This window comes from Rhodnius prolixus, unplaced genomic scaffold, assembly GCF_049639745.1.
Source record: "Rhodnius prolixus isolate KJV_2025 unplaced genomic scaffold, Rpr scaffold_11, whole genome shotgun sequence".
Classification (NCBI taxonomy): domain Eukaryota; kingdom Metazoa; phylum Arthropoda; class Insecta; order Hemiptera; family Reduviidae; genus Rhodnius; species Rhodnius prolixus.
The window spans coordinates 2,671,386-2,694,307 of record NW_027411625.1 but is presented as its reverse complement, the minus strand read 5'-3'; the positions used below and the strand labels follow the sequence as shown (position 1 = coordinate 2,694,307).

The 22,922-nt window shown below is 34.4% G+C and overlaps 1 protein-coding gene across 1 annotated transcript; it reads right to left on the bottom strand.

Moving 5' to 3' along the window:
• Window positions 1-467: 467 nt before the first annotated feature.
• On the bottom strand, window positions 468-22,093 carry LOC141459098 (uncharacterized). Its single transcript, XM_074137689.1, has 11 exons — window positions 21,834-22,093; window positions 21,094-21,233; window positions 17,906-18,021; window positions 16,727-16,829; window positions 15,403-16,132; window positions 12,365-13,052; window positions 9,643-9,768; window positions 7,154-7,339; window positions 6,008-6,157; window positions 4,084-4,246; window positions 468-840 (listed from the first exon to the last, which is right to left on the bottom strand). Exons 1-11 carry the CDS (start codon window positions 22,024-22,026, stop codon window positions 484-486), a joined length of 2,952 nt encoding a protein of 983 aa, XP_073993790.1. The 5' UTR covers window positions 22,027-22,093; the 3' UTR covers window positions 468-483.
• Window positions 22,094-22,922: the final 829 nt, after the last annotated feature.

Below are 22,922 nucleotides of genomic sequence, written 5' to 3'. Positions count from 1 at the left end.
TTTTTACTCAGATCAACGTTTAAGCATGAAATGCATTTGAGCCGTCTTGAAATGAACACCCTGTATACTAAGGCGCGTCAACATCTAAGGTTTTTGGCACCCGTAGCCTTTTTTTCAATGCACTGCCGTATAGTGTATTCTCGTTATAGGCAACACTGTCCATCAGCGGCCAAGGAAGAGAAAATCTAAGAGCCAGCAAGCTGGATTCGAACCAGGGATTTTCGCGTGGGAATCCATTAGGTATAAGCTAATCATTCAGTTAATTCCTATCCTCATCCCTATATTAAGTGCAATTGTTATTGCGCACCTAGTAACTAGGGTTTAATGGGTGTAAAAAAATACTGACTATTAGAATGATATTGTAAGGATTTAAGAAATAGTGTAGAATTGAAACAGACAGAAATTATCACTCCGCTTGACTTGACAGAATTGATTTGTAAGCGAGAATTTAGTTTAAATAAATAAGGGTGAAATTAGGGCATGCTAGTTTATGATGTACAGCTCAATGCCTCCAAATGGTTCAATGGGGGAAAAAAACAACATATTACAAACCTTCATTCCAGCCTCAAAATCACAGTCTTTAATAAATACTTCGCTACTCAACAGTGTTGTAAATTTCGGGTCTTTAATAAAGTTAATATCTTGAGCTATATTGCGATACATTTCCAATAAATAGCGGTAAGGTTCACTATAAGACCATCTCAAGTAGTTGGACATTTCAGAACTTCGGGCACATTTTAAATATTTGTTCAACAATACGGAAATGTGCATTTCAAACATCAAATCATCCACCATTATGTCTAAAGCACGCTTCAAAAATCTTCTAGTTTTCCAATGTGGCTGCGAAAATAAAAAAAAAAATGGAACATATTCTAAAATCAAAACTTTTTTTTCTATTTAAATGATTTAAAGTCAACATCTGAGGTTATTGGCACCCGGAGCCGGTCTCCGGACAGTTTTCTCTCGTTACACACAACACTGCCAATCACCGGACAGTGAGTTGTAAGAAGTTCTGAAAAGAGAAATTCTAAGGGCCAGCAGCTTAGCTTAAAGAAGATTTCTAATAAGTAGAAGTGTTTAGGGTAATTTAGCTTTATAAAAATTAATAATTTAACAAGTACATAAGTAAGTTAGAAAGCGCCAACTTCATCTGAAATCTTTGGAAAGAATGACAGTATTATGTTCAACCTCAAGAGTTTAAAATTAAGATTTTAAAGTGGTATCTCTGATAAAAGGAATGCTACAGCTAATCCAAACCATCTACTCTTTGAATTTTATAAAGAAATTTGATTATAAATTCCTTCCTAGCGCTATTAAATTTATATTCAGTGCAATTAAAACGTAACGAAAATAATAAAGGATAGAAAAAATACTGTTTTTTAATTTAAAACAAAAATATATAAATTCTTGAATTTAAATTTCAAAATATAGTCACCACATTTCATTATTTCACAGGTTAGTATTCTTGTTTACATGTGTAAAGCACGTACAGTATGAGAAGGAATACGATACGTTTAGACCAGTGATGGGCAAAGTACGGCCCGCGAAAGTATTTAATCCGGCCCGCCGAGGGTCCATCGGCATGGATAGTATATGACCCGCTATAATTACGTTTTGACGGTCGAGAAGTATAAAGTAGATTCTACTTAGTAGAATAATAGATGCATAACCTATAGGTGAAGCTAAACTAGCCGCGTAGTTACACAAGTGTGTAATGCTGTAATGTTTTTATAATATTATGATTAAAAGCTTTAACACAAAATGCATTTTTTCTATAATTCTGGCCCTCCTCTAGAATTTCTTAAACTTTGTGGCCCCCCCCCCATTAAAAAAGTTTGCCCACCACTGGTTTAGACAATACCAGTTTTTCAACAGTACAAGCAAACTAATGGTTAAACTTGACTCGACAATTTCCTAAAAAACCTCCATCAACGTCACATTATGGTCGCTTCAAACTTGTATTTCTTTCTAAGGTCCCTTATCTCCGCTGATCATTTTTGGAAATGACGCTGGGCAAATGCTCCTGACGTTACTTTAAAGGTAAGGATTTCATATAATATCCCGTTTTGTTAATATCCCCTTTAATGTTAAGTAATGGGTTTTAAAGTCTATATAACTTTTTCTTTTTTTTTTTTGTAAACACCCCATTAACCGAACTAGTTTTTTATTTTATTATTGTAAATGAGTGATTGATTAAAGAATCACATCTCAATGAACTTTGGTTTGCTTTCGCATCTTTTTTCAATTTGTTTCCCCAGTTATCCCTATCCTGTTTTGCTCCAATATTTTCTATCCTTTTCTTTTTGTTTCCTTAACTCCCTTCTGGCATTCTCGGACGACCTGGTGGTACTAGCGAACAATGGCCAATACCTCATCCATAATTTTTCTATTCTAAGAATGAAACTGAGAAAAGTAAACATTGTGATTGTAAGGGTCCTGCTTTTCTTATCTACAAGGGCATTAGTTTAGTTATTTGATCTTTATTTAAGGTTTAGTTTTGTATTTCGGTTTGATTACTTAGAATTAGCATCATGAAAATATGTATGTCAAATTAAGTTGTTTCAAACTATGAACGATATTTTATTGGAATCTACATGTTGATATTGACAGTTGAAGTTTGAGATCTATTTGAGTTGTTTTAAGTTCTATGAATTGGATAAAGTTAAATAAAATTTTATCAAGGTAGAAAATGAATAATTAAATTAATGTTCGGGTCTGTGGACTAAAGGTGTTTCAAACTACGTTGTGAGAACCGCTGAGACGACACCGTGTATCAAACTGGGCTACTGGCTGGCCACGTTCTCACTTGTTTTTCGGAGGGTCCAGTTGTCTTTCGGAGGAGCCAGTTGTCCGGCGGAGGAGCCAGTCGCCTTGCGGAGGAGCTAGGGGTCTTGCGGAGGAGCCCCAGTTGTTTTCGGAGGAAAAGAAGACCCATGCTGCTGAAGGGGTTCGTCGGCTGGCTGGTGAGTGGTTGTAGCCCAGTAGTAACTGTAATTGCGGTGTTTGTGGAGCCCCAGAGTGGTCGACTCAGCAGTTGCAAGGACGGAATTGGTAACTTGTATGTGTATGATTGTAAATGTAACTTATTGATGTGCCGAGGTGTTTATTTGTAATATGTTGATAATATTCAACTGGGTCTGTTTAGGTAATAAGTACGGGAAGAACTATTGGGAATAATTTAATTTGGTTATTTGTTGATAATTTGTTTTGTTCTTTTGAATTAAATAAATATTATAGCCGAAAACTGTAATTATCTTGAGTTGTGATTGGAGAGAGAGCACTTCCTGGTTCCTCAGCGTTCGCGTTGGCCAGGCCAAAACAGCCCTTACAGTGATCAACACAGAAAAGTCGAAGGTTATGCGAATAGGAAAGATGTCGCATAGAATTATGAAGATGGTTAGAATAGGAGAAGAGAAGGAGGACAAAGTACTTACGAACGCATCTTAGCGAGAATGGATGCGTGGATGAGGAGACTACGGATAGAACGATAGCTGCAGGTAGGAAGTTTAGCGCGGTCAGGAAGGGCTCCCTTAGTAACAGAGGAGTGTCAAAGAGTACGAAGCGGTCGGTTTATAGGGCGACATTTTCTTCACATACTCGCTCATCAGAGTCCTGGGACATTGACCTTAGCCAATGCAAAAACACGAAACACACGAAAAAGTAAAATACAGAAACCGAGATAAGGTATCTGAGAAAGATAGAGGAGAAGAGTTGAAGAGACAGGATTCATAACGGCACAATAAGAACCATCTTGAATGTACAGCCAGCAGAAGAAGTAATTGAAGAGAATAGGCTTTGCTGGTTCGGGCACGTTGTACGGATGGATTCCGAAAGAATGATTAGAGTGGCATTTGAAACAAAGCGGAGAGGATGAGGTAGCTGTGATTAAGGTAGGAAAAGAGGAGATAAAGGAGGCGTGCGAGGAAAGAGGAATTGTGTGGACCGACAGGAGAGGTTTGGCAGAGGTCAGAGAGGGATGAAGGAACAAATACTGCCGCTCGGCTCACATCGCTAAGACGATAGAAGAGGCGTACAATGATAATGATCTCAGAAAAACTGAATACGTTGTCTTTATTCATTCACCTTGAAATAGTGATGTAGAGATCTTGGTATGAAATTAAACACTTCTTGGGCTTTTGAATCATAATATTTTTCAAATTTCTTTGATACCCGCTGAGGTGGGAGAATCAGAAGCCTTTTTTTGTTACCCATGCCATAATTATTCATCTTTTGCGTATGATGGTACCTGTAATATTTAATTTCTAAATAACAAACGTATGAAATAATAATAAACTGATAATAAAATGTTCGTTTGTGGTGCGAATTTGTATTGTATAAATATGATTACTTATTTTTTTATTTGAATTCTAATTTACTTTCTTTTACTTCAGGAAAATATTTCTTTAAATTTTTTTGATTCTGCTTTACATCAGAAGTATGAAACCGGAATTATAATGTTCAAAACATATTTATTTTGGACATTTTTACGATATCAATTTTTATTGCATTATTCGATAATTTATCAAATACCTATTGGGGAAAAATTAGTAAAAAAAATTTAAATAGTATTTTTCCTAGACATAATTAACAAAAACAATTGGCTATTCTCATTGGCGAAAGGGATATGTGAAGTAGGCGGACTTTAGCTGATGACGTAGTGACACCGTAAGCCACTCCCTCACCAATAAATGCACAGTACATAAAATAGTACTCTTTCACTTTCATTCAATGATCTAGATTTTACTTTCGTTTACTTCAGGAAAATATTTCATTAACTTTGTTGATTCTGCATTACACTAGAAATATGAAACCGGAAATATAATGTTCAAAACATGTTTATTTTGGACGTTTTTAAGATATCAATTTTTATTATATTATTCGATTATTTATCAAATACCTATGGGGGAAAAATTAGTAAACAAAATTTAAATAGTATTTTTCAGTGTAGCAGAATCGCCCCCCATGTCGATATAACACCATTAGGCACGTAAAGAGATTTCTCGATTGGCAATTTGATGGGCGTGTTATATTGATTCGGGGGGCGATTCAGTGGCTACCTCGTTCACCGGATTTGACACCTATGGACTATTTCCTTTAGGGATACCTGAAAAACAAGGTGATTATTCATAACTTTTTTCTTTCTTTCCTTATTTCTGCTTACCTAAAAGCATTTCTAAATCTAGGTGTATCAGAATCAAGCTGGGATTGCATCTGTAGATGAACTAAAGCAGAGAATAATAGATGCCTGTAACTCGGTTAAAGCCGAATCAATTTCTTTGGCAGTGAGGGACAATTGGCAGGAAAGAGCATGTCTATGCATGTCTAATGATGGAGGCCATTTCGAGCATGATCTGTAATATTAATGAGGAGTAAAATTTATAATAAAATAGTACTTTTCTTCTTATTCAATCAAAAAACAAGCATATCATTTTGAAATTTCTTATAAGAATCAAGTTTTCATTCATAACTTGTAAAATATCGCTCACAGAACAAAACCGTTCGAGTAAATTTTTCTTTAAAAAAAATAGAGGCATCTATTTCTGAAATAAAAATCTCACCTCCCCATTTGAAAAAATGAAGTTGGTGCCTGTATCTCGCTTCTGGAAGCACCGAACAAAATTTTCAAATTAAATTTGGATTTCTAACAAAAAACTAAGGGAACACGTATTTTTTAGTTTTTTACTAGCTATCTTAGTTTCCGAGAAAAAGTCGTTATCCATATAGCTTGGGACACCCTGTATTTTAATTAAACGTGCTAAATTACTGAATCGAATTAATTAATAAAATAAAATTAACTATCAAAATAGAACGAAACACTGACAATAATGTAAAAATAGAAAAAAAATACGTAACTACCTAAAGTAATCGCTTCAAGAGCCAGCACCTGGATTAGAACCCGGCATCTCCGCATTGGAATCGAGTATTCGCTAATCACTCAGTTATTCCCTAGCAAATTAAATACTTAATGGACTAACAATACTGAATATACATTATCAAATGCACGTACCATGCTACTATCTTCATCAATAAATACGCTTGGAACTGTTTGCCTACATAATCATTAATGGTAGCTTCATTAGTTTGGTGAGGAAAATTAGCAGTCAATTCATGGCACTGAATTCTATCCAGCGAATAAATTGCATTGATTTGTTCATTCCTGTAATGGTTAAGAAAAATTTAATTCGTTTGTCTGTTAATTGGTTTCCTTTTCCTTCTCTCTACATATATTTCGAAATATTGTTTAGACTGCTTCCGAAAGAAACATGAGTCATACTTCAGCTTCGGAATTCGTAAAGTACATTCAATGTTCCTAATATCAACCATTATACAGGTGTTGTGTACATATTATTTTACACAAATGGGTAGGAACATTCCGAAGCTGGTCAATATACAGAGAGAAAAGGTAAAGCATTAAAAAATATACTTATTTTTACAAAATAAGTAGATGTTTAAGCTATTGAATTTCGTTGAAAGGACCACTGTAATATAAGTGAATTTGGAAATTAACAAACTTTCCTGTCGGGGCTCATCAGAAGTACAGTAGAAGGACATAAGAACTAAGAATTTGTTAATGAAACTAATCTTGCATTGCTGGCACAGGAGAAATAAATGTACTCATCTGCGACCTGTCGGTCACAATTTGAACTTCAACTATATACTATAAGTTCAACATATATTATTAATTGAAATTGCATAATAGAAAGAGCCTGACACCATCCCTGCTTTAGAGCTTTCTAAGTTGAATTCTCCAGAAAAATATAAAAGCGATAGAGATACTTTTTTATGTGACATATATCTATTACATATGAAATTTAAAGTAATTCATAAAGTTTTTTGCGAAAAAAACGGAAATATTTATTTATTTATCGACAGGATCGGTTTATCGTACTTTTCTTCGGATTCTGAATATTGTGTAACACATTACAGCTGGTAGAACAGAACAACATTGTGGAGTGGCTCTTAATATATTGTTCAACTGCAGCCCATCGTCAACAAATCTCTAAGATGAATTTTATTTGGAAAACGTTTCAAATAAAAGTAAAAGGACTGAATATAAAGTTTAAGTGAAACAGTTTGGACTGTGTTCGAGAAAATTATTAATTAAAAAAAAATACTAACTCTAATTAAGTAAATATGTTATAATTGAACTTACCATTTGCTAGGAATTTGTGGGATCAAACAGTATTCTGGACATGGATATTCCGTTGGACTTTCATTTCTAGGTCTAATATCAACCATGTCTTTAATCCAATTAAATGGCATTATTTCCTCATTTCTTTTTATTAACTTCTTCTGCTTCATTTTATACGCATGAGGCATAATTTTGTTTTGAAATATGCTAAAAAAAATAGAGGGAAATAGAATGTTTCTATTAAAGCATTGACGTTTCAAAACTTATATCTTCCAGAACAGCGTTTCCCAAACTTTTTTGATCGCGGCCCGGTACGAGATTTTAAATTTTTTCGCGCCCCACCTTATAAAAAAAAACATTTATTTACAAAACAAATTTTATTTTTTAATAAAAATCAAAATTCAAGTTATTTGTTTGTTTATTTCATACACAAAAATTGCAAAATAATTATATAACAAATACATAAGTAATTAAAGACAATCCATTATCTTCATTTAAAACTTAAAGTAAATTTTGTTTTACATATTTTGATTTTAGTGCGAAGGATGATGTTGTTTTTCATCACATAGCAATTTCAAATTAGGACTTAATTTGGCGATTAAGAATGTAGTCCTTTTTATCGATTCGCAGGCCGCGATAATGGCATTGACTACTTGGGCTGCGACCGACTCTCACGATGTAATTCAATGTCGTAAAATAATTAACGACCTCATCGAGGAAAATATGAGGGTAATTTTACAATGGATCCCCAGCCATTGTGGCCTCAGCGGGAATGAGGAAGCTGACAGACTCGCCAAGCTGTCAGCAAATATGACACAGCCTGAAGGGTCCATTCCTTTTGAGACCACAAGACGAATTTGCCGGACAAAAGCTAAAAAGAGAACGGCGGAGCTGCACACCATACAATCACAGGGCAAACGATGGGCTATCTTGAGGGATAATGTGCTGCCAAATAATCTGCCTCGGAGCGTAGCGGTGGCCTGTTTTCACTTGGTCACTGGACACGATTACCTGCAGGCACACTTATTTAAGATCGGGGTAGTTAACAACCCGAACTGTGTGCTTTGCGGAGACGGGCACATGACAGGAGACCATCTTTTTGAGTGCGAAGCCCTGTCCCATTTGACTGCCACTACTGACGAGCTCTCTTTAAGAGCGAAAATCTATTGGGCTGCGAGACATCTAATGGCCGAGCACCAATGATGGCATTAGAAAAAAAAAAAAAAAAATTAGGACTTGATGATGTTAATTTTATTCTCAAATTAGGTTCGACATCCAATCTGTTTCGATACTTATTTTTTAAGTACACCAAGGCTGAGAACGCAGTTTCACACGTATAAGTGGTGATAAAAGGCATTAAAAATTGTATCGCTTTTTCGCTTACGCTTGGATATTCCTTTTGACAGCGCAACCAAAAATTAATTAGTGCTACAGTTTCAAACACTTTTTTAAGCTCGGTGTCGCATGAAATTTCAATTAAATTATCAACTTCTTGTTCACTAAGATTAAGCATCTATTTTTTATTACCTGAGTCCAAGTTGCTATTAATAATAGGTAATAATAACTATTGGCAAATAAAATAGGTAACAAAAATTCAAACATAACCTTGTTTTGATACAAGTGAGTTTACGGCGCATGTACCGGAGAAGACACTGAATGACGAATCGAAATCAGCCAATCAGAGCATCCGAATTTAAACGGTCCGGTAGGAAACGGTGGTAAAGGGTTGTCACCTGCAGTGATTGAAAAAGTTTCGAAAAATATTAAATTTAGAGCAAAATGTTATAGATTTTTTGTGTTTTTACAATTTTTGCCACGACCCAGCTGAATTTTTCTACGACCCGGTGCCGGGTCGCGACCCAAACTTTGGGAAACGCTGTTCCAGAATATAGTCTCTTAATGTACGGCAAAAATATTGTCTTATCTTTAAAACTGTAAGCACACTAAAACGTTTGGAGGGATAAACACAGATTTAAGATGTGTAGACCTGCTTTATTTAAATCTGGACATTTGTCCAGATAATCTGTGAATAAATCCGATAATTAAGGAAATAGCGTTTAGCTTGATGAATGTAGGCAAAGATTTAGTGTGTATAAAAGAGCATGCTGGGTCAAAGGAAACAAAGAGAGGCAATTGATGACGTTCAGTCGGGTGAAGAATTTCTGTTGTCTAGTGTAAGAGTTTAAACAATGCTCTTTATAGTCCATTAATTAAAATTATAGCTGGAAAAAAATATGGTTTCGCAGTTTGTCTAGGACTCATTTTTTACTTTATGTATTTTTAGAGAACCATTGTACCAAAATTCAGACGACCAGATGTGTATCGAGTTAGCACTATATGTTTTCTCCGTGCTTTGCTGCAAATATTACTAATTCACAGTACACATTAGGTACTAGTTCTTATTTTTAAAATTCTAAATTTACGATCTCAATTTACTCAATATACATTGAACTCTTTCAAGGAAGCAAAAACCTTACCGACATTATTCAAATATTTAAAAAAAAACTTACAATAGCTTCTGCCATGGATTTAATAAATTCACTTTTCGTTTCTTCCACATTGCGTAATGATTTGTAGGTATTGGTAAATTTAAATTTCTATAATCCACGAATTTATTTCCAAATTCACTTCCTGAGCTGTAATATAAGAAGGAAATAAGAATAATGTTTAACTCATTTAAAGTTATTAATGGAAATGAATTTGAAACTTAAAGGAATTCAAAGATAGATGCTAACAAAACTTGTTCGTCTAGAAGTTCTACAGAACTTGTATGAAGCTATTCTAAAGGTCATTAAACAAGTAAAGCAAAGAGCTAACGCTCATAAGAATAATTATTATAATTTCTTTGCGACATTAATACAGTAAGTAGTGTGATCCTGATTTGAAACAAACAAACAAAATGCAGTATCCAGTACTTCACAATAAAATTCTTTGTAGGTTGCATTGTTGAAAGAGAAACAAAGTCAAATTTTCTATACCAAACTGATGAATCAACCTTAGATAATGGATAAAAATCCAAAACCGAAATTCAGAAATTAAAAAAAAAAAAAAATGTGTGCTACGACGAATAAATATCAGCAATACTTCCACAGGATTTGCACTTATCTATCTAAGAGAAGACTAAACTGAAGATATAAAAACTTGTATGTACATTGCAATGCACTGTTGCTTGAAACGAATCATCTGACCAAACAATCTTCAGTCGATTATGAAGAGGAATTTAACAGAATTTTATCTAGTATGTTAATAATACGAGGGTCGTTTGAAAAGTCCGTGCAAAGTCAGAGAGATAGCACCACTGGCGTGTTCGAGGTTATGTTTAGTTAGTAGCATCTCTTGGAAGAACACACAATAAGTTTCAGCCAGATCGGTCTATTTCTTTGTGTTTGGCATTCGTTTGAATCGAGGAAGTCGAGTGATTTTCAAAAAATGGACGAAAAAGAATTTCGTATGTTGATTAAACACTACTTTATGAAAGGCCAAACGCCTCAGGAGACTAAAGAGAAGCTTGATAAACATTATGGTGACTCTGCACCTTCGATTAGAACAGATTATAAGTGGTTTCAAAATTTTCGGAGTGGCCATATGGGCACAAGTGACGCTGAACGTTCTGGACGCCCTGTTGAGGTTACTACTCCAGAAATCATTGATAAAATCCATGATATGGTGATGGATGACAGAAGAGTGAAGGTGCGTGAGATTGCTAGTGCTGTGGGCATCTCGAATGAACGGGTACATAATATTTTGCATCAACATTTGGACATGACAAAGCTATCCGCAAGATGGGTGCCGCGATTGCTCACGCTTGACCAAAAACGAAATCGTGTGAAGTGTTGCAAGGACGGTTTCAGAAGAATCCGCAGGACTTTAAGCGTCGTTTCGTCACTGTGGATGAAACATGGATACATCACTACACTCCTGAGACCAAAGAACAATCTAAACTGTCGAATCTGCGCCAAAAAAGGCGAAGACCGTTCCTTCGGCCGGAAAGATTATGGCGACTGTCTCTTGGGATTCGCAAGGAATAATCCTCATCGACTATCTGGAAAAGGGTAAAACTATTACAGGTGCATATTATTCATCGTTATTGGACCGTTTGAAAACCGAGCTGCAAGAAAAACGCCCACGATTGGCCCACAAAAAAGTCCTTTTCCATCACGACAACGCACCAGCTCACACCTCAGCAGTTGTGGTCGCAAAATTAATGGAAATAGGGTTCCAACTCGTTTCACATACCCCCTATTCTCCAGACTTGGCTCCCTCGGACTACTATTTGTTCCCCAATATGAAGAAATGGCTGGCGGGAAAAAGATTTTATTCAAACGAGGAGGTGATTGCAGAAACGAATGGCTATTTTTCAGACTTGGACAAATCCTATTATTTGGAAGGGATCAACAAACTAGAGCAGCGTTGGACGAAGTGTATAAGCCTAAAAGGAGACTATGTTGAAAAATAAAAAAAGGTTTACCCCAAAAAATTAAGTAGTTTTTATTTTTGCACGGACTTTCCAAACGACCCTCGTATGAACGAATATGAAATGCTTTTTCTTTTTTTAAATACAGTTCCAAATGCATACGAGCAAAAGTTGCTTGTTAAAACTTTAATAATAATGTTTTATTTAAGAAAAATAGAACATATCACAAAAAAACTGAAAACATTTCTTGCTATGGATCAAATTTGTCAGCAGTGTCGCAAACAAAAATAAAAAATAAATGTAGTATTATGTAGTTAAAACTTAAAACTGTATTTCAAACTTATTTTATATCATAAACCAATGACTTTATAAAAAGAAGATAATTTATTAAATAAATTGTTTCGATATTCTCTTGCTGATAATATATGTTTAATTTAATTTGACATCACGGTTTGCAGATTGCACAGGCCTGCTTTGGACAGAAGTCTATTTATTACCACTCTTTTTTCATAACTACCATAAAACAATTTTGCAAATCAAAACCACATATTTATACTAAGTATAACAAGTTTAAAAGGAAATAATTGGAGCAGATTTCTAGAAAGTACCAAAAACTGAAAAATTGACATAGCGAAAAGGGCCGGGTTGACTGTTATTGAGATTTGACAGCACTCGTAGACGAATCATCAAATTTGAATTTTTTCGCTATTTTCCTGTTTTCTATTTTATTTTAAAAATGTGCACACACCACAGACCAATGTAAAAATCTCTTTTACTAGTATTATATGTGGCAAGTGAGAGAAGTTAAAAATTCTTACCTTTTTTCTTCCTCAAAAAGTTTGAGAAAGCCACATATTCTGCACTGTTTTTTTAACGCTTTACCCGTTGGTTTAATTATCTTTCTTCTGCGTATTTTTAAATAACTTTTCTCTTTTAATAGTTTTGTTTTAAATGTTAGTCTAACAACTGTATTTTTATTGACAACATTCAATTTTGCTTTAGGTATAAATTTATTTCTGTAAAACAATTGTACAGAATCATCATCACGATCCTTGTCGCCAATTCCTTTCATGATAGTATTGTTTCTTGTGTTCAACACTTCGTTCAAATTTAAAGCCATATTTAGTTGTATATGTTTTTCATCTTGTATGTTTTTATGTGTAATTGAGTGTTCGTCAGTAGGTGTTGATTCAGTTTTTGAATCGTATTCATAAATTCCCAAATCAGCCTTGCGATAATGATGTCTTAGTGATTCTATTACGGATTCGTCCTCTGAACTATCTGCCATCATAGCTTCTTTATCATATTTTGTAGTAGCTTTTATTTTCGCATCCATGAATTTCTCAAGATCTTTATTCAATATTGGCAAAATTTTCATCCATCTTTCAGATGAAATAAATGTATCTCTTTTCGGTAGACGTTTCTCCAATGATTTTTTCCTATGTCTTCCAAGTGATGCAGGAATAACTAATCCACTGGAATGCATAGATGCGCTTATCGTGGACACTGACAACAAAGAAGATGTTTTGGTACTTTTTATAAACGCTTCACCTGTTTTTACTGAAAAAATGTTTTAATTTTCACATTAACAAATTAATTTTTAAAGATCCAGCATTTTTTAAGAACAATGTACACAGTCAGTCGGTTCGACTGATCAGACCAATGAATTGTAGTTAGATTCACCGTGTACTGAAAAACTGAAGAATGATCAATGAGATTGTTGGATTTCTAAAAGTCGGGAATAAAAAAAAAAAATCTTTGCTCTGTTTACCTTTCAAGATTTCCATAATTATAAAACCAACCTAATCTGTGGGCCAAGAATTAGACATCGTTCTGAACAGGTTCTATTAAGGGGCCAGAAGCTCAAAATAATTCGTTTTCATCTCCTCCGAATCAGAAATTTTCACTACACAACAATCGGGGCTCGTATGAAGCGGGAGAGTTGAATTGGGCCATATCTGGGTTGGCAAAATAGAAGTTAAAAATTCAAAACATCGATTACAGAAGACGTTTTATCTGCCATCACAACACCAACTTAAGAAGAAAAGTTACACTAAAAGCACAGCAACCCATTTATATTTATATACAGGGTGACCAGAGTTATAAACGGCGGGAAATTTCGAAAAAATAAAAAACACATATTTAATCATTTTTAGTCTAGTTTATTTTTAGTGATTGACTCATTTTTTTAAACCCCTGTATCTCGAGATACAGCATCCAACTTTGTTTTTTCAAATGGAACGTTATATTTTTTGTAGCATAATTTTGTAGTATTTGAGCTTCTAAAAACAACAAAAAAAATTTTTTTTTGAAATCGGTTAGGTTTTTCAAAAGTTATGGGTATTTAAAATATGAAAAACCAATTTCAGTTTACTGTCAAAATTACGTTAATTTTTTCAAAGAATCTGTTCAAACTGGGTACAATCAACGGATAGGCAAGCCAAAACTCTGGACTCCCACGCTTTGCTCGTAGCAGCACTTATGGTGGTGAAGTCAAGTTCTAGGCAGGCTAGAGTTATTCGACGTTCAGGTTGTTTTTTTTCTACAAACGTTTGGTGTGGAGTTTTAGGAAATCAACTAATCGGCCCATACTTCTACAGAGAGAACTTAACTGGTGCAAGGTATCTAACTTTTTTTTTAAGAGACATTTTGCCAGTTCCGCTTGAAGATGTTCATCTACAACGTCGGCTAGATATGTATTTTCAACAAGATGGTTGCCCGGCGAGAGTGGTTCGAGGTTAGCTGGGCAGAAATTTCCGTTAAAAGTGCGTAAGGACTCATTGTCACATCCAATGGCCACCTCGATCTCCGGACTTGACCCAAATGGACTATATTTTGTGGGGATACCTAAAAAAATAAAGTGTAAAGTATCCTTAATCCCGTGGCTTCAGTCGATGATCTGAAACGTCGAATTACTCTAGCCTGCCTAGATCTTGATCTAATTCATTGTTTTTATTCGTTAAGGCTGTAGAACATAAAATCATTTCACAATCAATAGTTTTAATAATAAATCGAATTTTGAAGGAAGGTTTTAAAAGTTGGCATGCAGTTTTCTGAGCCGTAAGATGACGCAGAATGCTTCGGCAGTTTTTAGGAATTATTTAGGTAGCGTTTTATGTTTGAGAGGCACGTCTAATTCGTCTGAAATTTTCGATGTACTAGTAAGAAAAAAAAAAAAATTAGGCTTGTTCAGCGCTAAGCACTGAGGCTCCACTGAAAGAACCTTACTTTCCAGCATCATATTACCATCTCTAAATTGTTTTGTACATGTACATCCCGTGCAGAAACTGAACCTTCTCCTTGTTCTTTATTAAAGCGGCGTTATGGCTTTTTTTACTTTATTTTTCCATTATTCTTTTCTTTTTTTTTACGCTGATGCAAGCATAAAATGAAATTTAATGAATAAGTTTGGAGAAACTATTGTTTGGAATGTCGATACGTTAAAGTCAGTTTAGGGCTAGTAGTCAAATAAGGCCCATCCGGGAAACGTTCTTGGCCTGTGGAGTCAGTTCAATATCAGAAACAATAGAACATAAAATGAATGCCCAGATATATGGAGTCAGAATAGTCATATAAATCACTATAGTGTAACTTTCTGGTTTTTGGATACTGTCTAGTACAATAATATCTGTGGAAGGCACCATAGATGATTCTGGGACTATGAAGTCAGTCTGTTAAGTAGCGCCACTTTAGCAAAACGAGTGACCTGCTTGGGTTTCTGAGACCGGGAATTGTTAGTAGTACTAAACTTGAAAACACTCCTGGTGAACATAATGTACTCCATACCCATATACTGAACGAGGTTTTGCGTGCCGTACAAAAGTAGCTTAGGAAAAAAAGAAAAAAAATGAAGTACCTGAAGACTTATTTTCTGATTTTTTTGATGACGAAGACGATGATTCCACAGTTTCTGTTGATGGTTCTGTAATGACTGTGGTTATTGATGATGTTTCCTCTTCTTCTAATTCATCCTCAATATCAGAAGTTGAATATGATGTTAACAGTGACGAAGTGCTTGATAAATTTATTTGATCCAAAATTGTTTTACTGTATATTGAGTCATCATAATTTTCACTTGACAAATACTCATAAAGTTGCGCTTTATTACTGTGTTTCTTTATCTTTTTCTTTTCAGATGATGTATCCGTTTTTAGTGTAACAGTTGAAAAACCGGCTTCTGATGTACTCGGAGATGAAAGCATTACAGTACCTAAATCTGAAGACAAACTTGTGGTAGACAGTGGGGATAATGGATAGACTTTTTGTTTAACCAGTTTTAATGGCTTCAGTCTTGGACGGCTGGAGAATCTGCTGTTAGTACTAGACGACGGTGTGTTCAATGTGGATAAGTTTGAAGATGATAGCAGCATTGACAATGTACCTCCACGCTTTTTTCCACTTTTAATTTTCCGTGCATCAGATTCTGCCTTATTTTGTTTTCTGGATATAGTCTTTCTGGTTAATCTCCTGATTTTTTTACTCTTAAGTTGTTTCAGTCTTGCTTTAATATCCTTTTCAAATAAATTTCTCTTCGTCTCATAAGAATAAGCTTCCTGATCTTCACATTTTTTCCTTTTTTTTGAGTACTTAAAAAAAATAAATAAATAAAATATTACTCCGCCTTCTGCTGCATTCTACTTCTTCTAGAAAATAACAAATTTTTAGTGCATTATTCACCTTACAACACAAATATTGTTAGTTTATTCCCCCATTAAGGGTACTACAATTGATAAATTTAGACCGTTTTTACCTGTAACTTGAACCTCATTTTCAATTTCATGAACTGCTGCGTACCAGTTAAACCCATCAACTTTAATAAGAAACTTCTGGGTACACAGTACGAAGTAGATTTAAGAAGTAAGAACATATCGTATCTTAAACTGTTGTTCTAGTTCACTTTGATTTGGTTTAAATAAATGTATTTATGTACGTATATTTAAGTATATTTAAGATGGACATATATCTTTATTTTATCTTAAAAGGAAGAAGAAGCGCATATTTTTAATTCTTATTTGTTTATTTTATTTTTTTTTATTACTGTATGGTCAACTGAACTCTTGCTGTAAAATTGTATTTTAAAAGCAATAAATAAAATTTGAATTTGAGTTGTTCTAGTTCTCTCTAGCACTTAAAAGAAGGTTCACTCTGAGAGAATGTAAGATAATAAATTGTGGAAATACCGTGGTGTTATTTGGTCCTATTGGACACTTCTGGTCCTTCTGCCGAATAGGCCTGTTGAAGCGTTTTCCAACTTGAGGAATACTTGATCTATGTTTCCGTAAACTGAAATAAAAAAATTATTTTAAAATTGAAGCTTGTTAATTAAATGAAAAACAACAATTTAAAAAAAAGTAAATTTTTTACTGCAATAAAAAAAAAACGAAGAAGAATAGAATATCCATCTTAATTCTTTCCCTTTTATGCTGCCTCATACATTTTATACTCATCTACTATTTTCGGAGGGGTCTCATCCATGTTCAGGACTTCTTGGATCAACTGTGCGATAAAGGTTTTGTGAAGTTTTTGTCATGATCTGTGAGAGTGCAACTTTTGTTTCTTTGATACTTTCTCCTTACATGGGAACATATTTTGTAAAAAAAAAAAAACTTTTAATTTTGAGTTTTCACTGTATGTATCCGCCCCATGAGTGCGCATGTTTGGTTTGGTCCGTCCATCGTATATCAAAAACGAATAGTCGCAAAAAGTTCAAATTTTAGATTTCGCTTAGGTCTCAACAGAAGATTCTAGTCAAAGGTTTTAATCAAAATTGTTCATAAGCACCACTTTACTAAATCTATTTGTTAGGTCTTAAATCATTTTTATTCAGCATTTTGAAATTTCTCTAAAAGCGACTCCTACCATTTTTTTTTTTTTTTTTTACTTAGGTTCCAATTGTACATGTAAATCAACATTATTTTAAATATTTTTCCCAGGAAATTCGATTAGGAGTATTCTTATAAGAAGGGTTAAATTCGTCTTTTTTAATTCGGTAAATAGATCTAACATATGATGTGCTACAGTGCTCAGGTATGGGGTTGGCAACAAAAAATGAAGCAGATAAAAAACTTGAACCTTCATTGGTCAAACCTGAACTCTGATTTGAGGGGCCAATTTCTTCAACAAGAATTTTTTTCTTAATAAAAATGTATATCTTAATAGGGCTCACTCTTGTCACACGAGTTATTACGAATGGAGATGAACGGGTGTGTTCTGCAATGATGGCATGTTGCCGCTGTCTTTATAAATGTAATACTATTGCTCTGAGTCTGTTTTCTGTGGGAAGTGCTCAGAAAAAGCTTTGAATACTGGCCTCAGAAGTTAACGCTTCGTATATAAATTATTTTTTAAAAACTGTTTACCTTAATTCAGGAGCTAATTCTGATTTTCTTTTAGATGCTTTCTCATTCTTGGGTGACTTTTTATTATCTTCAGATTTCATATCTGGAGTCAAGTTTTTCGTCAAATGTTTTAACCTCTACAAAATTACAAAATAACTGTTCATTATTTTTGGTGACTGAATCATAGTTTCAATAGGATGAAAAATTAATGCCAGTTTCAGTCATTATAAACTTTATTATGCCGAGCTTTCGACCTAAGGGACTAGGTCATCTTCAGGGCTAATTTACAATATACTGTTTTACATCATTAGAGGGTTGGTGTGTCTTCTGTCTTGTCTGCTCATGGAAGTCAATGAACAGACAAGACAGAAGACACACCAACCCTCTAATGATGTAAAACAGAACATTGTAAATTAGCCCTGAAGATGATCTAGTCCCTAGGTCGAAAGTTCGGCCTAATAAAGTTTATAATGACTGAAACTGGCATTAATTTTTCATCCTACCAAAATTATAAAGATTCAGGGATGAATAACGCATTCCTCTCTTATAAAAATAATTCTTACCTACTAAACCACAAATTTTCCTTAACCTTTTTAGTTTTTACAATTTGTTCTTCACTTCACTACAATTAAAGAAAGAGTTCTAAACCTTGGCATAGATTTAACTAGACCATTAGAAATACTTGAGAGATTAGAAAGAGAAATTCATGTTGTACACGACGTTTAGCCTAGCTCCAACTTAGCTGTTTAGGAAACTGGATTTAAGTACGGAAATACCATAATGTACTCCACAGTAGCTAAGCATCAAAGGCCTGAGGTTACACGTTGGCTAAAAGCCATTATAAGGATAAACTTTGTAGACATCATAAACCAAATAATTATGCAAACGGCACTGGGGAGCTACAATGGGCCCGCTTGTGCATATTTTACTTCCCTAAGGAGGCCCCAATTCCAAATTAGATTCGATTAATAGTATTTGAACCCAGTGGAAGAGGATTCGGATTACTGTAAACGACATTATCTGGAGTAATGTACGTTTGTGAAGATAATCTAAAATGATTCTCGTAAGAAAATCCACTTACATAAGTCATTAGACATATATCTGTAGCGAATCTAGAGATTTGTTTGGGAGAGTGAATTTATTGTCCGGGAATATCGTCATTGGAATTTACCCTTTCAGTATTTCTGCCGATATCCTTTGATGTTAAACGATAATATTGAAGAAAAATCATTACTATTGATAATTTGACGGCAACTTGATAGACAAAAAAATTTTACTTTCTTTTGAGCCCGATGTTACACCCAAAACTTTGATACCGTTGACCATCATATCCTGCTATCTAAACTACAATCCCTCTCTTTTTCCAATAGCACCCTCCGTTGGTTCCAATCCTTCCTGTCTAATCGTTCCCAATTCGTTGTCACTCCCGATAGTAATCCTTCTTCACTTCTTCCTTTGTCACGCGGTGTACCTCAAGGTTCTTCCCTATCTCCCACCCTCTTCTCAATTTACATCAATGACCTTCCTCTTTCCATCTCTCATTCCCAGAATCACCTCTATGCTGATGATTTTCAGATTTACCTATCCTTTTCCCCGTCGGATTTGTTTGAAGCTGTATTTAAACTTCAAGAAGACCTCAATAATATCTCAGCATAGGCCACGAACAATAAGCTTACCCTGAATGTAGAAAAGACCAAAGCTATAGTTATTGGCTCCAACCCACTCCTTAAATCATTGGCTCCTCTTCCTAATCTTTTCCTTTACAATACCCCAATAAAATATTGTTCCTCTGTGAAAAACCTTGGTATCACTTTCGATCAAAACCTATCCTGGAAAACCATGTTTCCCAAATCTCTCGTCGTTCCATCCATATCCTTAAGCAGATTAATAGTTCCCGTCACCTTTTTCCAATTAAGACCCGGCAACTCCTAGTTTCCTCTCTTATATTCCCCCATTTCGACTATGGTTGTTTAGTGTATGGCGGTCTTTCTGGTGATATTGAAGCTAAGCTTAAGCGCCTCATGAACTGCTTCATAAGATTTATTTTCAGCATTTCCAGAGACTCTCGCATTTCGCACAGCTACGATGAGTTGAAGTGGCTTTTTCCTGTCTATCGCCGCCAATATTTTTTGGCTTCTTTCCTTTTTCAAGTCATCCAGTCTCAAAGGCCTTCCTATATTTTTCAACTCCTTAAGTTTAAATCCTCCATCCATTCCCGTAAAAATAGATCTCGCTCATCTGATCTCTATATTCCCTCTCACCGTACCTCATCCTTTGACAAGTCCTTCCTAATACGTGCTACCTCTCTCTGGAACTCCTTGCCTTCATCTGTCCGCCATGCTCCTACCCTATCCATCTTTAAATCCCGTCTATTCAGTTATCTACTTTCTATTCAGCTTCCTCCGAAATTCTAATTGTTTTAATTTATTTCCTTAATTTCTGCTGTTTCATTATTTTATTTTTACTTTCATTTTCACTTATTATATTTTCACTTTTGTAAATACTTATTTATTTATTTAATTTCTGTATAATCACAGGCCAAACTATTAAGGCCTCTATTTGTTCCTGTATTTATTCTTAGGGGACAATTGTCCCAGAATAATAAATTTCTTTTCTATTTCTATTTCTATTTCAAAGTCTAACCGAACGTGTAATTTATCGACTGCCGGTTCCAAAAGTAAGGTTCAGAAAGTATCTTGGTGTTATTATCGATTAAAATTATTATTCTTTATTGATGGATTCCAGATGTTGGAAGGAAGTATGCCCTTCTCAGGAGCCACAATAGATCCATAGGGGTCGCGGTGGCGCAGGCCTTGAGGCCACCCTAATTTAATCTAATCTAATGCCCTTCTCAGAATCCTATGACTTCAATTTGAACAGTTTTCTTCATAACATTTTAAATAGGCACTTCAGGGAATTGGTCAGTTAGTACCGGGAAGTGGTTATACCAAACTATCGGTCTACATCTCTTTCTAGGATGTACCTAGAAAACCTGGATGATTTGTTTCATTACTTGGAGGTGCTGTAGTACGGAATGGTCTCACCAATGGCCTAAATCTAGTTGGTATTTTTCGCATTAGTGCAGAATACTCGGTTAAACAAACAATAAAATTAACGTTAAAAAAATAAAATAAAATTTTTATATTGCATCCCTCAATTCTAATAAATTGTTAATTCAAAAACAGGAGCAAAAATAAACAGTTATTCACCATTGGTTTAGTAAAATCTTCAACATTGCTTTTGATTACGTCGTTATCTTTCGAAGACCCATATTTATGTTGACTTGATAAGCCAGCTTCAGCTTGATTCTTGACTAAGTCCCGAACTGGTTTAAATGTTCCAAGTTTTACTAAAAATCAATAAATAATAAAGCAATATTACTTTTATTCTTTCGTAGTTCTTGAGCCAAGTTATGTATAAGATTTTAGTATAAAATTGTTTACTACCAATTGCAAGGAAGTGTTAAGTCTGTCAAGAGAAGGGTCAATGTGGTATAAAACCTCAAAACCAATAATAAAGTACTTGAGGATGACCGGTAAAAACAGTCAACATTATGTAAGTAAAGTAAGAATAAAATATTTTGATACTGCATGTCTCAAAGAGGAAGGTTGATTGAGAAAGACCTCGTTATAAAGTATCAAGTCTGTTAAAGATAGATTCAATATAGCAAAAAAGTGGCCACTACCACCTATGTTAAAGTAATCTGTGAAGAAACGATGAAACGTGGAATCATTTTCGAGAGTGATGAGTTGTATTTTCTTTCGTGAGTGATGAATGGCGATTATGATTAATTACATTTTTTGTTACGTAACTTATGATTAAATCACTGGTGTGACGCCCAACTCTACGAAATTAAACAGATGATTCAAATAATCAAGATGACTTTTTTAAGTTGAACTAACTAAACTTGGTCAACACAAACTAAATTTATTTATATAAGAGTACTTACTTGAAGAATGCATGGTTGATGAACCTCTAGAGGGTGATTTTGTGCCTCGGCTGAATCTATTCTTGCTACCATCATCTTGATCTGACTTTAGTATTTGTTTTTCGTGTCCAAGTAAGGATTCACTTAAGGAATTTAACTTTCTTGAACGACGTACATTCTCCGCTTTCGGTGAATGTTTAGATTGTTCTTTCATTTTGATTTACTATAATTAATATATTATTAATGTATTCACTATTTTTATTGAATCTATCTAACGATACAATTAGGTGGCAACTTAATAAATTCTATGGCAACAGTAAATTAATAATAATAATAATAATTAAAAATAAATCACTGCTCATTGCATCGTAAAATTTATAACTACATATGTATACAAACACACACACACACATATATATAATATTATATATTACTATAAAATCTCATTTTCCAAGCAAGTTAAGAGAAATGAGATATAATGTAAACAATTTCCTATTTCATAATGTAAACATGTTTAAAAGACAATCATGCTCCAAATATTGTTTTGGTCTATTGTTTCCAAAACAATATTTGGAAGTTGATCTTTTTAGCATTTTTATTTGGATGAAATCTTTTGCAGCCTCAAGAGGCTTATTGTGCCTTCCCCCTTTGGATCTAGTAGACGAAACCTCCCCTATTAAATATTCGCGCTAGCATCTCCTTTGGTCTCAAAAGTTCCAAAGGTTTCATTGCGCAATCACTCGATTACAACGCAATCAAACACCAAGTAAGCGGCCGTTTCTTCCTCTTCCTGACAATATCTCAGATAAGTTGGTATTCAATTTTTGCACAGATTTTTTTTTTGTGTATGTGAAAATACTATCATCGATCCAAATTTTCATTATTGATTTTTAACAATTTTCTCAAAACTTAGCACTGTTATGTATTCGCGTACACCTCTATTTTGAAAAACATATGTCCTGGAAAATTCGATTAAGATATTAAATCGGAAGAAGATGGTTATCTTGCCTCAAATTCTAACGAATGAACCTTTCACTTCAATTGTTTATAAAGCTTAAATGAGTGGTTTAGGTTTAGGACAAGTTTGCTGTTTTTTTTTTGTTTGTTCAT

What these genes read in the sequence shown, in the direction of transcription:
- LOC141459098 (XM_074137689.1), bottom strand. Translation starts at nt 22,026, where the DNA reads ATGAAAGAACAATCTAAACATTCACCGAAAGCGGAGAATGTACGTCGT. An exon ending in GAATTAGCTCCTGAATTAAG is followed by an intron (nt 16,830 to 17,905) that starts GTAAACAGTTTT and finishes TTTTTATTTCAG; the next exon opens with TTTACGGAAACATAGATCAA. An exon ending in ATCAGAAAATAAGTCTTCAG is followed by an intron (nt 13,053 to 15,402) that starts GTACTTCATTTT and finishes CTTTGTTGTCAG; the next exon opens with TGTCCACGATAAGCGCATCT.